At 39.2% G+C, this 19,998-nt stretch overlaps 1 protein-coding gene across 1 annotated transcript in view; it reads right to left on the bottom strand.

Moving 5' to 3' along the window:
• The window catches only part of LOC122676769 (guanylate-binding protein 6-like), a 30,572-nt gene extending 13,935 nt beyond the window's left edge, over window positions 1-16,637 (bottom strand). Inside the window, exons 1-3 of the mRNA XM_043876351.1 lie at window positions 16,565-16,637; window positions 5,459-5,654; window positions 1,616-1,743 (exon numbers count right to left, since the gene is read on the bottom strand). Coding sequence (XP_043732286.1) covers window positions 1,616-1,743; window positions 5,459-5,648 — 318 coding nt within the window. The 5' untranslated portion in view covers window positions 5,649-5,654; window positions 16,565-16,637. The remainder of the gene's footprint in view (window positions 1-1,615; window positions 1,744-5,458; window positions 5,655-16,564) is intronic.
• Between the last annotated feature and the right edge of the window lie 3,361 nt (window positions 16,638-19,998).

Raw genomic sequence — 19,998 nt, 5'->3', positions numbered from 1 at the left:
TCACATCCTGAAAGATGATGCTGTGAAAGTGCTACACTCCATATGCCAGCAAATTTGGAAAACTCAGCAGTGGCCACAGGAGTGGAAAAGGTCTGTTTTCATTCCAATCCCTAAGAAAGGCAACCCCAAAGAATGCTCAAACTACCGCACAATTGCACTCATCTCACACACAAGTAAAGTAATGCTCAAAATTCTCCAAGCCAGGCTTCAGCAATACATGAACTGAGAACTTCCAGATGTTCAAGCTGGTTTTAGAAAAGGCAGTGGAATCAGAGATCAAATTGCCAATATCCGCTGGATCATCAAAAAAACAAGAGTTCCAGAAAAACATCTATTTCTGCTTTATTGACTGCACCAAAGTCTTCGACCGTGTGGATCACAATAAACTGTGGAAAATTCTGAAAGAGATGGGAATACCAGACCACTTGACCTGCCTCTTGCGAAACCTGTATGCAGGTCAGGAAGCAACAGTTAGAACTGGACATGGAACAACAGACTGGTTCCAAATAGGAAAAGGAGTATGTCAAGGCTGTATATTGTTACCCTGCTTGTTTAACTTGTATGCAGAGTACATCATGAGAAATGCTGGGCTGGAAGAAGTACAAGCCGGAATCAAAATTTCTGGGAGAAATATCAATAACCTCAGATATGCAGATGACACCACCCTTATGGCAGAGAGTGAAGAGGAACTGAAAAGCTTCTTGATGAAAGTGAAAGAGGAGAGTGAAAAAGTTGGCTTAAAGCTCAACATTCAGAAAACTAAGATCATGGCATCTGGTCCCATCACCTCATGGGAAATAGGTGGGGAGACAGTGGAAACAGTGTCAGACGTTATTTTTTGGGGCTCCAAAATCACTGCGGATGGTGACTGCAGCCATGAAATTAAAAGACGCTTACTCCTTGGAAGGAAAGTTATGACCAACCTAGACAGCACATTAAAAACCAGAGACATTACTTTGCCAACAAAGGTCCGTCTAGTCAAGGCTATGGTTTTTCCACTGGTCATGTATGGTTGTGAGAGTTGGACTGTGAAGAAATCTGAGTGCCAAAAAATTGATGCTTTTGAACTGTGGTGTTGGAGAAGACTCTTGACAGTCCTTTGGACTGCAAGGAGATCCAACCAGTCCATTCTAAAGGAGATCAGTCCTGGGTGTTCATTGGACAGACTGATGGTGAAGCTGAAACTCCAGTACTTTGGCCACCTCATGCGAAGAGTTGACTCATTGGAAAAGACCCTGATGCTGGGAGGGATTGGGGTCAGGAGGAGAAGGGGACGACAGAGGATGAGATGGTTGGATGGCATCACCGACTCGATGTTCATGAGTTTGAGTAAACTCTGGGGGTTGGTGATGGACAGGGAGGCCTGGCATGCTGTCATTCATGGGGTCGCAAAGAGTCAGACACGACTGAGCGACTGAACTGAACTGAACTGAACTGATCTATAATAACCAAACTATTGAACTTATTATAGAATAAATTCAAGGAAAGGTTTTTTTAGCGTCATTATTCATAGTTTGATTGGCATAATTTGATTGGGACATGTCATAAAAATTGAACTGAGGTGGGAAATTGAAATGTAAGTAGAGTAAGGAATAAAGAAGATTCCCTGCCTTACCTTCTCCATATCACCCAGACCCTCGGTGTCCAGAAGGACCAAGGTGTGGTTCTCCTTGGAGGGGTGGGGCACACACCACATCCAGATTCCCTTGGTTTCAGACTGCACTGTGGAGCCCAGATGGAAACCTGCACAAAAAAAGAGGATTAAGCAACACAGTGGAAGAGCAGAGAGTGCAGGCTACCCAGGGATTGCTTTGGTAAAATGATTGGAATGTCAGTACCTGGGTTGGGACAGGTGTTTCCATTTCAGCAAGGACAAGTGCTACACATACTCAGGACCTTCCCAAGAAATATTTAATGTCCCTTATTCACCTTCTAACATTAATGGCTCATACTGTGTCACATTAAGAGGTCAACGTAAACTCTATTAACCTTTCTAGTTATCTGATACTGAAGAGTTCCCATATTCCCCACTTTCTGATGGAGTCCCAGCAGTACCAGCAGGAGATCAGGAGTAAGCCTCCTGTTCCCCTGGCTTCCACCCTCGTGAGCCACGTTGTCCCGGGGCCTCTCTTCCTCTACCTTGACCACATCTCCTTTTGTTTAGCTCCATCCAGTAGCTCTGGTCTTTGTCACATTCTGAAATCCATTCACTGCTTGCTTCTTCACACTACAGAAGATATAAAGGCTACATGGCCATTGGTCCTGCCACCCTCTGACTTCTTCTGCATCCATCATTGATTCCTTTTGTTCTGCTTGTTCCTTTGTGATTATTTCTTCATTAAACATCTTGATTTACCCCTTAAGTGACTTCTGTATGTCCTTCCAGGACCTGGACTGATACACCTCTTGATAGATTTATTTTTCCTTCCCTTCCTCCCTGTATTTTCCTCATTTCTGTTCTCCTCTTCAAGAAATGATGAATTCTTCGTTCATTGACTCAAGGTTGCTGATATTACAGCAGTGAATCAGAAAAAACCCATGAGAATTGTTTGCCCTTCTTTCTAGAGTCTTAAAACAACTGAGGGAGATTGTGTGTGTGCTTGGGCTGTAGCCCACCAGGCTCCTCTGTCCATGGGATTTCCCAGGCAAGAATATTGGAGTGGGTTGCATTTTTTCCTCCAGGGCATCTTCCCTACCCAGCTATCTAACTTGAGTCTCACATGGTTGCTGCATTGCAGGCAGATTCTTTACCACTGAGACACCAGGAAGGCCCAGAGGGAGATTATGTGAGGTATATGCCTAAAAGCTGCAGGCAGTGCATTTTATCTATAGTTCAAGATGTTAAGTGCCCACCAGATGCCCAAGGTCCCTTCAATGAGACTAGAAATGGATATGATGATATCCCTAGTGGAGTATAGTTCAGGACGGCTCAGGCCGTTCAATGATCATATCCTGTGTGTTCTGTTCAGAGAGGATACAACACCTGAGATGATCTGCACTCTTCTACATCGTGATGGCTTCACACTGCTTGCCGATTAATACCAAGAAACACAAGCTCCCATTTCCCACATGGAGAAAGAACAAGGTATAACTGGGGGTCATCACTGTCAGTTATGTGAGGTAAAGGACAGACAAAGGAGTCACAACAAGGGCAGAGTGTACTGACTTAGTTCTGCTCGTGGACCTTGACTGGGCACCAATTTTGTTTGATTTTTGGTTTTTGTCTTCTTGTCATACAGCTGGAGTAGTAGAGTCACAATTCAAGTTCTTTAAAACATAACTGAGGGATTTCCGTAGTAACAGAATTTGTTGTTCAGTTGCTCAGTCAAGTCTGACTCATCACAACATCATGGACTGTAGCAAGCCAGGCTTCCCTGTCCCTCACCAACTCCTGGAGTTTGCCCAAGTTCATGTCCATTGTATCAGTGATGACATTCACCCCCTTATTAATGGATGTTGTCTCACATAGACTAAAAAGAATGTTGTTGAAACACCTTGATTGTTTAAACGCTTGACTGATAACCTTTCTCACAGTTTTCAAATCTCTAATCACTCAAAAATGACATACTAAGTAATATAGCCTGACAGAGAAACCAGTCCTCCCCTGACTAGTTGTCAAGAGTTTCTCTAAAAGAAAGGGAAATATAAAATGTTTTTGTTTGAGGCCAATGGGAGAGTGCAAAGCAAAAAGTGGAAGAAAGGAAGAAAATAGAGTAAGAGAGATAAGAGAGAGAGTCTGAGAGAGACACTGAGAAATAGCTAAGATTCTTAGATTTTAGTTGGCTGAGGTTCTACTCCCTAATCATGCTGAGACACTGAGCCACATAAGAAGGCATTAAGAAAGAAATGGTGTGTAGTTTCCTTAGACAGCAATATCCAAGACATTGGCAGGTTGTTCCTAAAATCAATAAGAACCAAGAAAGCAACTCTTTAGAAAAAGAAAGATTTCATGAAATTGGAAATGTAAAGAGTAAATTAATATGTTCAAAGGTACAGATGCTTATTTGTAGTGAGGCGAATAACATGCAACTGTATAGACACCAGATCAGTCAAAGTTAAAGTGTCTTTTACCAGATTTTTTTAATGATGTGGAGAATTCCAGTTACTGCTAATAAGCACATAAATTGCACAGAAAACTTCAAAAACTGTTTGATATTGTCTTGAGTGCCTGAAAATATATGGACTCTATGACTCAGCAGTTACAGTTCTGAGTGTATCACACAAGGGTAGCTAGTGTACATGTGCACCAGGATAGACACAACAATATTCACAACAGAAGCATCCATAAAAGGTAAACTACAGATAATAACAGTGTTCATTAACAATGAGTGAATTCTTCTATCCTTTGTCAATAGCATACTATAAAGTACTGAACAAAAATAAATTACAGTCAAGTATGACAAACTAGATGAACCTTATAAACTTCTTGTTGAGCAAAAGAAGCAAGACCCCAATGATTGGCACAATTTAGTTCCCCTTGTATTAAGTTCAAGCTATGTTTTACAACCTGGGTGTGGCTTAGCTGGTAAAGAATCCGCCTGCAATGTGGGAGACATGGGTTTGATCCGTGGGTTGGGAAGGTCCGTTGGAGAAGGGAAAGGCTACCCACTCCAGTATCCTGGCCTAGAGAATTCCATGGACTGTACAGTTCATGGGGTTGCAAAGAGTTGGACACGACTGAGCGACTTTCACTTTCACTTCATGTTTTACAAATACAGAAACATAATATGAACTAATTTTCTAAAAGGAAGAGTGAAAGAATACCCCATGAAAATCAGAACACTGGTGAAGTCTAATGAAGGTGTGAGAAGGCATAACTTGGGATTTTGGGTGTTGAAGTATTATTTCATGATCTGAGTAGTGATTAGACAGATGATTACATTATGTTTATCAATTTTGCAGTATTTATATATGTATATTTTATGCACCATTCTGTATGTGTTATAGTTAATAATAGGAAAAAGAGAAAAAAGAAGGTATAATTTACCAAAGTTTGGAAATAAGCAAATTAAATGAAGCAAAAAAAGATGGGTGGTAGCCCCATTGAGATATGGGTTTTACAGAGATTCATCTGTCTGTACTTCCTTCTATCCTTTTCAAAAAACAGAACATGTTGGACAACATTTGTGTGCTACCTAAAATGACCCTGTGGTTTAGGGCAAATGTGGTGAAGGAGAAGGGAAGGGAATGATTGTTGAAGATGAGCTCCTGAGCAGAGGGTGGAGGATAGGATCAGGACGAATGAGGTAGATGTTTGGATGAGGTTGGGAATTTTTGATTACTGAATACAAGAGTTAACATTGTGGAGGGATGGGTTTGAAGTTATAAATTCGGTGGTGAGAATTAGATGTTTTCTTCAGTAGGGAGTTAGGCTCTTCCTTAACATGACCTTAGAAGAGGATGATCAGCAGATTGTGTTATCACGGCTTCCAAGTAAAGGGTTTTGAACAACACTCACCATGGTTTTGTCCTGCCAGGCGGTTCATCAGGTAGGACTTTCCGGTCCGATACAGCCCTGTGATGGCCACCACCACCACAGGCTGAGATATCTGCTCCAGAATCTTCAGTGCTCTGGGATTTACTGTCAGCTGGTTGTTCTGGTTTCTTACCAGACAGATGGGGTCCATTATGGTGGATCCAGATGCCATGGGAAGCTGTAACCCAGAGAAACAACTCAGTAGAACACAAGGTCCCATAGGGGTGTGATGGGGGGGCAGGAGGGAGGCTCAAGAGGGAGAGGATTTATGTATACACATAGCTGATTCATATGTTCCTACAGCAGGAATGGACACAACGTTGTAAAAAAATTATATTTCAATTTAAAAAAATGTGAAAAACCCCTACAGGGTCGTGAGGTCATCCCTCATGGTTACATAAGTCATATGCACATTAGTCCTCTGCTTGTGGAACTTAGATATCAATTCTCTTTGCTTTGTATATTTCAAAAAGGTAAGAATTTAGCCTAGCATGCCAAGGCCTGTATAGGTACAGTATGTATATTATCTTACTGCTTCTTAAATGAACCCTAACACAACCTTGCCCACATGAGGCATACAGTGAACAGATTCAGAACACCAAGCACTGATGATAGAGCTTTGAGAACACTAACATTTTGGGGGTAAGTAGAGACAGATGGGACATGAATGGGATGAGGAGTGACCAGAGATGATTTCTTGAGTTCCAGAATGATTTGATCACTCATTAATTGCACAAATATTTATTGAGAACCTTCCATGTGCTGGACACTGTTCTAGAAGCTCAGGATCAAACAGTGAACAAGACGGATACAAATTCTTGCTTCATGGATCTCTATTCTAGTAAAGGAGACAAATAATATAGAAAGTGAAAAAATAAAACATCCACATATGTGGATATTAGAGGGTGGCAAATGCTCAGAAGGAAATGAGCAGGGAATGGGATTTGAATTTACATGGAATTTAATCAGGGAAAACCTTGCCAACAAAGGAAAAATGAATGTGACTGGTGACCAGATGAAGCAATCAGTGGAGTAGGACAGGCTGGAGGAAGAGTGCTTGTGAGAGAAAGAAGTTGAGATAAAGATGCTGCTCTCTCTTAAAACAGCACAGATCTTGAAGGTACCTAACACAGTTGCACATGTTAATAATTCGGTTACTACCTGAAATTAAAGGGAATTTCTTATTATTTAAGCAGATAGAGAAGAGATGCAAGCAACTAGGGTGTTATAAGGTCTGGCTAGATATGCCAGGGTCTCACATCTGGGTCAGGCTCTACTTTAAATGATTTCATCACCATGATTAGATGTTTCATGATCTTAGGAGACAGACAGAAGTCAGAAGGCTTTGACTGTTCCTTTATTTTCTCAAAAACAATACTAAGCAACATCCACATGTTTCCATATGTTACTGGCTGTGTGACGGCTGAGAAGGTTAATTTCTTTGTGCCTCAGTTTTTTCTTCTGTAAAATGGCAGCATGAGACATAAAACTCAATCTGTCATTAGGGTTATTTGGAGGATTAACTAGCTCATGATTTCATGATGCTTACAATACTTCAAAAATTATGCTGGTACATAGTAAATTCTATGTAAGTATTGCTTTACAACTGAATGTCTGAAGACAGGGACAGTAATTACTGAATGAAACTGGAGGACTGGCTGTGACACTTCCCTCCCTGGTTGCAAGCAAGTGGGAAGACACAGCCCAAGAGGAAGATGAGCAGGCTGGGGAGATCCAGTGGTAATAGCTGAGAGCGAGGACAGTGATGCGGGGAGAGTCAGGCTGGAGGAGCTCAGAGCTGCCCTGGGATGTCCAAGTACAGGTTCTGGAGTCGGGCTGCCAGGGTTCAAACTTGAAGGTTCACAGTGCTTATTATCTGTTGATGCCTTGAAAAAGGAACTTACCTCCAAAACCTTCTTTTTCTTAGCAGTTTATATGTAAAGGAACAATTCTTGATTCACTACAGTACAGCTGGTAACATATAGGCTCTAAATCATGAAAAAAATTTTTTCTTGATTCATGTACTATTTCAAATAGACAGTGTGTTATACTGTGTCAGTGAGCTCTGTAACCTGAAATTGTCAAGAATTATAAGGGATCTAAAATCTTTTTATGAGAAAAAACATTTATTTATGTAACAGATTTGTTCTGTACGATTTCTTTTCTTCTTCTATAGTGGATTTGGAGCAGAAATGGGCAGTAAAACATGACCTTTTACTGCTGTGTTATGTCAAAATTAATAAACGAAAACCTGGAGAATTCCCTGACAGTAGTTGGGACTCTGTGCTTTCACTGATGAGGGTGCTGGTTCCGTCCCTGGTCTGGGAAGTAAGATCTCACTTGAAGGCCTGTGTCCCCTCCCCCATCATGTATGTGCTGTGTGCTCCAGGCAAGAATAGTGGAGCCTGTTGCCATTTTCTCCTCCAAGGGATCCTGACCCAGGGATCAAACCCACGTCTCTGGTGTCTCCTGCATATCCTGCACTGGCAGGCGGATTCCGAGCCACCTGGGTTTCATGTGTCCCCAACCCCCCACCCCCGCCAAAAACATGAACTTCACTCACTCAAATGGAGTCAGCAAGCCAGAAGGGGGCTTGTTGCAGAACTACAGACTGGAGGTCAGTTATGGAAGAATTGTCAATTACAGACCCCCAGGGAAAAATTTTCAACAGGGAAATGTCAGGGAGTGTTTGACTGGAGGATTCCTACATGCTGTTTCTCATAAATCCTCTGTTCCTTATCCGCTTCTGCTAGAAGGGAGTAGAGCTGCAAGCAGCTCTCAGGACTGAGGTCATTATGTGAGACAGGCTTGGGTCTCCTTTAGTAAACATTCTTTTTACGACAGAACTGCTTAGTCTCGCCCCCTTTCTTGAGATGTGGATTGTCTCCTGACCTTGTGACCATTATTATCCTTTGTTCCCTTGGTAATGATTACTGTACGTTTAGTTTTCTGATCTTTATCATTGTGGTAAGAAACTTCTTGTACCACAGCCTATATATACTCACAGAAAAATCATTAAAGCACCTTTGCTCCATCAGAGCTTGGGTCCCCGTGTCTTTCTTTCTTACTTTTTCTTTCTTTCTCTCTCTCTCTCCCTCCCTCCGGCTCTCTCTCTCTTTCACTTTCTTATATTTGACTCCAGACCACCAGGTCCTGGTCCATTAAAGGACACCAAGAAGTGGCGCCCAGAACATGGACACTGGTATACATGGCATTTTGGACGGAGTGACGCCAGAGGCCTATTGAGGTCTGGACCTATTGAGGTTAGTAAGTACTAAGACACGGATCAAATGGCTGGAAAGCCCCATCATTTCTCTATTTTACTTCACCATTTGTTTAAAGCTCAGGGACTTTTGGTTTCACACCAACGAATAGAGGCTTACTTTCAAACAGTGGTTAAATGTAATCCTTGGTTCCCTGAAAAATGCAGTTTTGATTTAGAAATTTGGCACTGGGTCAAAGAAAATGTTGAATGAGCCGCCAAACAAGAAAAAAATATTCTAATTGACTTCTAGCCCCCAGGGGCTCTCATTAAAGCTGTAATTCTGCCATTTCAAGGTAAATTCTAGCCCTTCCAATATTCGAAAACAGACAGAACATTTATTACATGAATATAAATTAAATGACAAAACTTTACAAGAGGCCTAATTAAAACAACACAAAATATTTCAAAATTTTCTTATTAGCCCTGCCCCGGCTGCCCCAAATGCTCCTCCTCTGCCAAAAAGGCGCAACTCCAAAAGTCTCTCCTTTGTTGGAACCTAATGAAAGTTATGCTAATTTTTTAGCTAGATTAGAAACTGCTATTTCCTGTACTGTAATCGGAGAAGAAACCAAGAAACAGCTAGAGAAATTACTTGCTTATGAGAATGCAAATCAGGAATGTCAAAGAGCTATCGCTGCAATTTGTGAGACTGGGACTATTACTGATTATTTGAAGGCTTGTCAGAATCTAGGATCAAAAACTCAAAAGATGCAAATACTAGCTGAAACAATGGCTACTACCTTTAATAAGGGAAATGAGGGATGCTTTACATGTGGAGATAAAAACCATTTAAAGGGGGACTGTCCTAAGAAGGCTAATAAAAAACCTCCAAGAATTCGCCCTCACTGCCATAGAGGAATGCACTGGGCCAAAGACTGTAAATCTAAATTTGATATTGAAGGAAAACCTATTCCAGGAAACTCCAAACATGGGAACCCGCAGGTCCCCTACAACAAAAACCAGAGGCAAATTCTATCTTTTCCCTCAAACCCTCAACATCCAGCAATGCTGCCATCAATATACCAGACCTAAATGATTTTTTCCTTTACCCTTAAGCAGTCCCTTCTAGAGTACCTACCAGACATTTTGGACCCCTGTCCCCACAAACCTTTAGTCTTTTACTTGGCTGATCTAATTTGGCTTCTAAAGGAATTACTGTTCACCCTGGAATAATTGATTCAAATTATAAAGGGGAGATTCAAATTATGATGTCATCTCAGATTCTATGGCAATTCAAAAAGGGGGACAAAATTGCTCAATTACTTCTTTCGCCTTACATTTCTATTAACTCCTCTAATAATGTACGGACAGACAGATTTGGCAATACAGATAAAAAACAATCCTTATGGACATCATTGGTATCTGAATATGCTTAACCAAAAATAAATATCAAAATTAATGGTAAAAGATTTTCTGGTCTCCTCAGCACTGGATCTAATATTACTATTATTTCCAAACACTTACGGCCCAAATCCTGGCCTATACAAAAGGTCTCTTGCCAAATTGCAGGAATTTCTCAAACCAAAGTACAAGAAATTTATCAAAATGTTCAAATCTACTCATATGATAGACCAAAAGGTCAACCTACAACATTAAGACCTTATATGATAGCTGCACCCCTTAATCTAATAGGAAGGGACTTACTTATGCAATGGCAAACTCAGATATATATTCCACATTTTTCCTAGGGGCCACTGCTCATTTAACAAACAAAGCAATTATTAAAATAACTGAGAAAAACGACGAGCCTATTTGGACAGAGCAATGGCCCCTTACGAAAGAAAAATTACAAGCTACTAAAGAACTTATAGGCACACAATTAGAATGGAAACATATTAAGGAATCTTGCTCTTTTTGGAACTCTCCTATTTTTGTTATAAAAAAGAAATCTAACAAATGGTGTCTCTTAACAGACCTTAGAAAAGTTAATGCATCTATGAAACCTATGGGTGCATTACAACCAGAGATCCCATCACCTATTACCATTCCTCAAAATTGGTCCATTATTATTACTGATTTACAAGATTGCTTTTTTAATATACCTTTACACCCTTTAGACTGGAGATTCACTTTCTCTCTCCCTTATCCTAATCATATCAGGCTTCATAAGAGATTTCAATAGACTATGTTACCTCAAGGTATGTTTAACAGTCCTGCTGCTGTTGCTGCTAAGTCACTTCAGTCATGTCCGACTCTGTGCAACCCCATAGACGGCAGCCCACCAGGCTCCTCAGTCCCTGGGATTCTCCAGGCAAGAACACTGGAGGGGGTTGCCATTTCCTTCTCCAATGCATGAAAGTGAAAAGTGAAAGTGAAGTCGCTCAGTCGTGTCGGACTCTTAGCGACCCCATAGACTGCAGCCCACCAGGCTCCTCCATGGGATTTTCCCATGGGATTTTCCAGGCAAGAGTACTGGAGTGGGGTACCATTGCCTTCTCTGTAACAGTCCTCTAGTATTTGTCAAAATTTTGTAGCCAAGGCTTTACTTCCTATATGACAGCAATTCCCTCATGCATATATCATTAATAATATACTATAACTACAAACTAGAAATGATATTTTTGACACTGAATGGCCATGATATTCTTTAGACTCCAGAGAAAACTGATTAAAATAAAATCTTTTATGAAATTACAAAAGTGGTTCTTCTTACTCGTGCAATTAAGAAAAGGTTAACTTGTTAAAATACATTTTTGGAGCTCCAGTTCTGCTTGGGAAACAAAAACAGGCCTAAGAAAAAACCTAAAGTTAACTCTTATCATGTCCTTAGGATACACAGTTCACTCTATCTAGGACTCCAGCCATAAACAAATTGATGGAACTCAAAATAAGTAAATAAAACAAAAAGATATTTTAAACATCAAATGGAAAACTATGCCTATCTATCTAAAATTACCTATGTCTCAATATATGTCTTTGTTTTTGGATAATATGAAGTTAATAAGTTATATTTAAATTCAACTTCACATGAACTAAAAAATATTCAATATTAAATATAATGTTTATTTAAATATAAATATAATTTAAATATAATTATTTGTTAATCTAATTAAGACACGTCTTAAGTCATCAACATTATATAATACTTTTATTTTGCCTAGGTTTAAAGTAAACTAAATTTGTCAACAAAAAGGTAACTCTTTATATATATATATGTATATATATATATATATATATATATAAATGAGGTGAAAACTTTTAGATAAGCTCTATTAAAATAATTATTTTTTGATAGAATAATATATTATTATAATCTAAAACATCCTCTTAGGGTTGGGGTAACAAGTTTCTGGAGTTACACTAAACTAAATAATGAAAGTTTATTAAATAACTAGCTCATTTCCAAATGAAGATTTTGAAACATTAATTACTGAACATTAACTTACTCTTACAAAAAGTTTTTCTTACAGAAAATCTAAAGAGATTTTAAGCTATTAATAAATATATATATTATAATATATGATATAATAAATATATTCACCAATCTATAAAATACTAACATACAAGACACTTCATAGTTGCTAAAGAAAAATAAGATATATGCTTTTAATAAAAAGATATAAGAAATGGCAAATCAAATGATGAATACAAAAAAAAAAGATTTATGACAAATGAAAGAGAATTTTATGGCAAATAGATGTGACTCATTGCCCTGAACTTTCTTCCTCTTCCTTCTTATATGTCTCGATCAATACAAACTCTTTTCTAGAGGCAACACCTCTCCAAGGTAAAACTACACAACATGTTATAACCCACCTATCAACTTACTTTGCGATAATGAAAACACCTAATTCTATAAAAACAGACAATGACCCTGCCTGTATTTCTAAGCAGTTCAAACAATTTTTACATTCATTCCCTATAAAACAGATTACAGACATTCCTTATAATCCACAAACACAAGACACAATTAAACAAACATATTACACACTGTAACTGCAAATAAAAAATTAAATAAGAGGAAATACTTTTATTTATAAGGAACACTTTTATCTTCCTTATCCAGAACAGATTTTACTAGATTCTACTGCAATACATTCTTTAAGCCTATAACTATTATTAATATAGCTTTATTTCTGTTTACAATCTGTAAGATTCTTAAAACAACACCAACTTCAATGCCTGTTTCACTATACAAAACAAAAACAACATAAAAGAGACACCTTTGGCCAATAAATTATTTGTTCCTAAGAATATAAAAAATACAAAATAGTCCCCTTCTTTTCAGGTCTGTCTTGAAAGTGTAATCATCTTCTTTAACACACTGAACAGAGAGATTCAACAGCTGCCAGGCTGCATTTCTTTTCCAAGGACCAAGTTCAAATATATTTGGATGTAAGCAACATTTCATTTGTCAAGTTGTTCTGCATCAGCTTTTCAATAATTTCACTTAGGAAAAAATGAATGTTTGCTCCTAATCCTTTGCCCCAAATAACACAAACCACTTAAAACACAGTCAGATCCCATTTCTTTTTATATCAGGAAAAATGTATGTACTGAATGAAGAGAAAATCAACCCATTAATTCAAAACCACAGCCAAGTACCAGTCCCAAACAGATCTCTAGATGATTTTTTTTCTTTTATACTGAAATATTTCCTGGGAATATTTTCATCATTATCGCTTTCCTTTCTTTCTATAACTATTGTTAATATAGCCTTATTTGTTTTAAATTTTTTAAACTTACTGCAAGGAGATATTTTGACAAAAGCAGAAAAACATTTTGAAACATTAAAGGACACCTCCCTTCCTTTGCCCATTTGATATCAAGATGGGTTAACTAATCAATGGAAATCTAAGAAACTAATTTTACAGGGAAAGGGGTATGCTTCTATTTATCCAGATGGATCCAACGAGCTCACATGACTTCCTCTTCAGAAGATTCAACCTAAGGGGGCCCCCAGCATTCAGACTAGAGACAAAACAACAAAAACCCCAAGGGGAAAGAATTCCAATACAAGCCATGGTGACTTTAAAAATTTCCAAAAAACACCGCACTCGATGTCACCGACATTATGATCTCCCTCCTTGGGGACAGATGAAAACCCTTATTAATCAAACTGAAAATCTGATTTCTCAACAGGGAATGCCTCGGAATCCTGAAAATATTTTTCTTTTCTATGCTTGATTTGCTTGCTTTTGCTTCCACCACTCAGGCTGACTTAATTGATCACACTTATTGGGCTTATATACTTAATCCCCCTTTTTATTGTAGGTTATAAAATGGACAGATATAAGACCAATCATATCCACTAATGACTCAACACACATACCCCATCCTTGGAACTTGGAGGGGCCCTCTCATCCTGAAGAAAAACTAATTAATATCTTTCTAGGTTATGAAATCCTTCATTTATGTATGGGCCCAACAGAATTATGCATAAACATTAGTCAACAAACTTGGGCTTTCTCCCTGCCTCCAGAAGAGGACTTTCAGATGCTGCTTGGATTATTTACTGCCCTTTCTTTGTCCATGAATCATGTTTATACTACTGAAACTTTAGGGAAAGAATTAAAGAAAGAACAAAGAACACTATGCAAAGGGTTTACTAATAAGAACTTTAAATATATTCCTGTTAATTGGGACAAATGTCAGGCCAAATCAGGAAAATTAATGTTTATGGCTAATCATACAGTTGTCAATTGGGGACCCCATGTTATGCAGTTATCTAACTACTCAGATGATATTAACAGAACTATGTGTGATTATGTTACCCAAGTAGCATGGAAGGTTACTAACACTACAATGGAGCATTACCAACCAAAACAGAGGACTTCTTGGGTGGCTTGACGGTGGAATAGCCCCTCCTCGTCCTCGAATTATCCTTAATAAACAGATTGGGCCAAAACAATGGGACATCTGGAAACTTGCTGCAAACACCGAAGAACTTGGGACTTGGACTGCACATTTCACAGGGACCAGTTGTAGCTATAGCAATTATTTCTTTCACTATAATCAATCATATTTTATACAAGCCTATGTTCCACTTCCTTCTGTTGTAGCTATAGGAAATTTACAATTCAATAAGACTTTATGTTCTGCAACTTGCACAAATTGTAAATTATATACTTGTCTTAACTCCTCTATTTCCTTGAGAAATGACTCCCTTTTGATTCTTCAATCTCGACATAATATATGGTTACCAATAAATCTCCAGTGGCCCTGGGAAGAAGGTCCCATGGCTGGACTTCCTTCCTGGTTACTTACTAAATTGCTCCAGCCATCTAAACAATTCATTGGATGGCTGATTTTTAGCATTTTGGGATTAATAGCTATTTGCACCACTGCTGCTGTCACTGGTGTTGCTTTAAAAACCTCAATTCAAACATAATTTTACTCAAAATTGGACTAAAGATGCTCATACTATGTGGGCCACTCAGGCTCAAATAGATGAGGATATTCAAGATGAAATACAGGAACTAAAAACAGCCATCAAATGGGTTGGAGATCAATTATTAGATGTACAAAAACAGGTGATACTAAAATGTGATTGGAATTCTACTCAATTTTGTGTTACTCCTGTTCAATTCAATAATAATGCTTACAACTGGGAACAAATCAAATGAAATTTCATTTACAAAACATCCATGATAATGCCTCTCTGAGTATACAATTATTGCAAAAAGAAATATTTGAAACTTTTTCTAATAATCTGCCCTCTTCCACTAATGTGGAAACTTTAGCTGAACAACTAGCTGATCAGTTATCTGGGCTTAGACCCACGCAGATGGTTTCAAAGCATTACTCACAGTATCGGGTCTGGAACAGTAATTTTAATGATTGTCTTGACAATTATATTTGTCATCTACCATTACCTTCATGCAAAGATTGTTAAAACTAAACAAACTCTTATGGTCAGAACTCTTTTTACAAATATTATAAATAAATAAGGGGGAATTGTCAGGGAGTGTTTGACTGGAGGATTCCTACATGCTGTTTCTCATAAATCCTCTGTTCCTTATCCGCTTCTGCTAGAAGGGAGTAGAACTGCAAGCAGCTCTCAGGACTGAGGTGAGACAGGCTTGGGTCTCCTTTAGTAAACATTCTTTTTACGACAGAACTGCTTAGTCTCGCCCCCTTTCTTGAGATGTGGATTGTCTCCTGACCTTGTGACCATTATTATCCTTTGTTCCCTTGGTAATGATTACTGTACGTTTAGTTTTCTGATCTTTATCATTGTGGTAAGAAACTTCTTGTACCACAGCCTATATATACTCACAGAAAAATCATTAAAGCACCTTTGCTCCATCAGAGCTTGGGTCCCCGTGTCTTTCTTTCTTTCTTTCTTTTTCTTTCTTTCTCTCTCTCTCTCTCCCTCCCTCCGGCTCTCTCTTTCACTTTCTTATTGTCGACTCCGGACTGCCAGGTCCTGCACCATTAAAGGACCCAAACAGGGAAAGAATCACCAATGACAACCCAGAAGAGGAAAAGGTGTACATTGCATCTCCTACAAGAATTGACTACCCCAGCAACTCAGTCAATAGAACTGGTCATCACCCTTGAACTCTGACTTTTCTTTCCAAACCAACCTTCCCAGACCCTTATTTTTCTCTATAATGTTCTTTTTCTTTGCTGGACTTCCTTATGGCTTTTTAAAAATAGCTCCCTTGTCCCAAATTGCAATAACTCTACTATTCCTGAATAAATTCACTTTGGCTTGTAAAATAACTTTTATTTTTAAGGTGAATAGCTATAAGCAAGAGAAATTGCAGAGTATATCTTAGACAAAATATTGATAAAGCTTTTTGTAAGTCAATGAGTCTACAAAGATTTTGTATTTTAACTCAAAGTACACTGAGGGACCAAAACCAACAAGCTTTTACCTTCAAAACTAAGAACTTGGAGGGACTTTCCCAGCAGTCCAGTTGTTAAGACTCCATGTTCCCAATGCAAGAGACAGGGGTTAGATCCCTAGTCCAGGAACTAAGATCGACCCCCCGCCTCCGCCGCCACGTGCTGCATGGCATGGCTTAATAAATAAATAAATATAAAACAACAAAAAGCCATAAAAAAGAAACGAAACAAATAGAAAAGAACAGTGCTAATAGAAGGCAGAAGATGACCAACAAGTTTCCAAAGGTGACTGTTAAGAATTATCTGATAGTCAAAAATACCCCACACTGGGGATTTTCAGCAAGTACCAGAAGTTATTCTGAGGCTGTTAATGTATGTGTCACTCATTAAAAACAATGCATGATAAAGAAACACGATTAGATCTTGCAGTTATTATTAATAGTTTTTTTTTTTTTTTTTTAGTAAGAGTAAGATGGAATTATTCGAAAGAAAACAGTTCTGTATGTATTGAGTATCAAACATTAAGACAAAAATAATCCCAGGATCATCTTTTAGGATTTAAATTGGCTCTGTGTTTAAGACCATTTTTTTGTTTGGCCACTGCCCAGCGGGGTGCACTCAGGATGTGGCTGAGGAGGGCAGGAGGGGGCTGGTAGAATAGACCGCACTCATCGCCTCTGCGAAGGGCAGGCTGGGGAGTAAGGGTGAGTTTGGGTCTTCAACTTCCTTTCCTCAGAAGACGTACCTGCTCTTCTGCTTTTTGCTGCAGCGCTGCTTAGATGCTCCAGGAGCAGCGGCGCATCCGGGCGACAAGCTTGGAAGCAGCCTGGGATCCAAAAGGAGACTCGAAGCTGCCCAAACAATGCGCCCGGCCGGCCGCCACCCACCGCCCCGCGCCTCCATCTGCTCCTCTCCTCCCCCAGTGTGGGGGCTGCGCTGGGGCATTTATTGTTATTTAACTGAAGTGTGCTTGGAAGGTCAAGTTTAGGAGCAGACTCACCTGGAGCTGCAGCCGGGGGTCAAGTCAGTTGCTCTGGTTGGCCTCTTGGGCTCTTCTTGCTTCTCGCTCCTCAGGAAACCTACTGTTAGGTTTTTCCAGCTTCTGTTACTCAGAAACTGGGAAAAAAAAAAAAAAAAAGAAGACGCTGAGGGCCAGCTGGTTATTAAAAGCCATCCAGGTAGTGGTGGGGATTATGAGAAACGAAACCAAAATCGAAAGGGATAATTTTTTTTTTTTTAATGGAGGCAGGAATCTGGATGAATTCCAGGAAAGACAGGGAGACATGTGTTCCTCCAGGCCTGGCTGGGTAAGCACAACTTTGTCCCTCCTCCATAGGTGGTTTGAAGGAGGGGCATGTAATGGTAGAATGAGAGTTCAACAGTCTGTCTCTCAGGGGTGTTTTGTGAGAGAGGGCGTTTATTAATTTTTCTTCACTTGAAAAATGTTTCATTTTTTCCTTTCTCTTTCCTTTTTAAGAAGTGTTTTTAACTCGGTGATCTTTTTTTTCATTAGCAAAATAAATATGTGTATATAAAATCCTCAATTTTATAGCCCAGACATATTCACTATTTTTTTTAATTGGAGAATAATTGCTTTACACTGTTGTGTTGGTTTCTGCCGCACAATAACACAAATCAGCCATAGTTACATGTATACCCCTCCCTCTTGAGCTTCACTATTATTTTGTTAGAGTTTTCCTCTTTTCTTTTACTAGTGTGGATCCAGATTTGGAGGTTAGTGATTGATTCAGATTCCTTCCATTCTTTTCTGTATCCTTTAAGGTGTTGTACTTAACTGGACATGGAACAACAGATTTAGTTCCAAAAAGGAAAAGGAGTATGTCAAGGCTGTATATTGTCACCCTGCTTATTTAACTTATATGCAGAGTACATCATGAGAAACTCTGGGCTGGAGGAAGCACAAGCTGGAATCAGGAACACTGGTGAAGTCTAATGAAGGTGTGAGAGGGCATAACTTGGAATTTTGGGTGTTGAAGTATTATTTCTTGATCTGAGTAGTGATTAGACAGATGATTACATTATGTTTATCAATTTTACAGTATTTACATATGTATATTTTATGCACCATTCTGTATGTGTTATAGTTAATAGTAGGAAAAAGAGAAAAAAGAAGGTATAATTTACCAAAGTTTGGAAATAAGCAAATTAAATGAAGCAAAAAAAGATGGGTAGTAGCCCCATTGAGATATGGGTTTTACAGAGATTCATCTGTCTGTACTTCCTTCTATCATTTTTAAAAAACAAAACATGTTGAACATTTGTGTGCTACCTAAAATGACCCTGTGGTTTAGGGCAAACGTGATGAAGGAGAAGGGAAAGGAATGATTTTTGAAGATGAGCTCCTGAGCAGATGGCAGTGGATAGGATCAGGACAAATGAGGTAGATGTTTGGATGAGGTTGGGAATTTTCGATTACTGGATAAAAGAGTTATCATTGTGGAAGGATGGGTTTGAAATTATAAATTCAGTGGTGAGAATTAGAAGTTTCCTTCAGTAGGGAGTTAGGCTCTTCCTTAACATGACCCTAGAGGAGGATGATCAGCAGACTGTATTATCACTGCTTCCAAGTAAAGGGTTTTGAACAACACTCACCATGGTTTTGTCCTGCCAGGCGGTTCATCAGGTAGGACTTTCCGGTCCAATAGAGCCCTGCGATGGCCACTACCACCACAGGCTGAGATATCTGCTCCAGAATCTTTAGTGCTCTGGGATTTACTGGCAGCTGATTGGGTTTCCCACCAGACACATGAGGTCCATTACAATGGACCCAGATGCCACTGGACACTGTAACCCAGAGGAACAACTCAGTAAAACACAAGATCCGGAAGTCATTTCTCATGGTGCACATCAGGCTTCTGCTAGTGGAACCTGTACATCAATTCTCTATTCTTTGCATGTTTCTAAAAGGTAAGTATTCATCCTAGTGTCCTAAGGCCTATACAAGTAAATTATATACATTACCTCATGGGTCCCTAATGAACCCTAAAGCAACCTGTCCATGGGAGGCATGCAGTGAATAGAATGAGAATACAAAGTGCTGATGATGAAACCTTGAGAACACAAGCATTTAGGGTGTATTAGAAGCAGATGGGACATGAAGCGGGTGAGGAATGACCAGACACCATTTCTGGAATTCTGAATGATTTGGTCACTCAGTAATTGCACAAATATTTATTGAGAACCTACCATGTGCTGGACACAGTTCTAGGGGCTCAGAAGCAAGCTGTGAACAAAATGGAGACAAATCCCAGCGTCATGGAGCTCTATTCTAGAGGAGACAGATAATAAAGTAAAAACAAAATTGCTGTTGTTGTTGTTTTGTTTCTAAGTCTTGTCCAACCCCGTGTACAGTAACCTGCATGGTTTTTCCGCCTACTGGATTCCCAGGCAAGAATACTGGAGCGGGTTGCCATTTCGTTCTCCAGGGGAAACTTCCTGACCT

Source organism: Cervus elaphus, chromosome 20 (genome assembly GCF_910594005.1).
Source record: "Cervus elaphus chromosome 20, mCerEla1.1, whole genome shotgun sequence".
NCBI classification, from domain to species: Eukaryota; Metazoa; Chordata; class Mammalia; order Artiodactyla; family Cervidae; genus Cervus; species Cervus elaphus.
The sequence above is the reverse complement of the archived record's forward strand: the minus strand, read 5'-3'. Positions and strand labels throughout refer to the sequence as shown.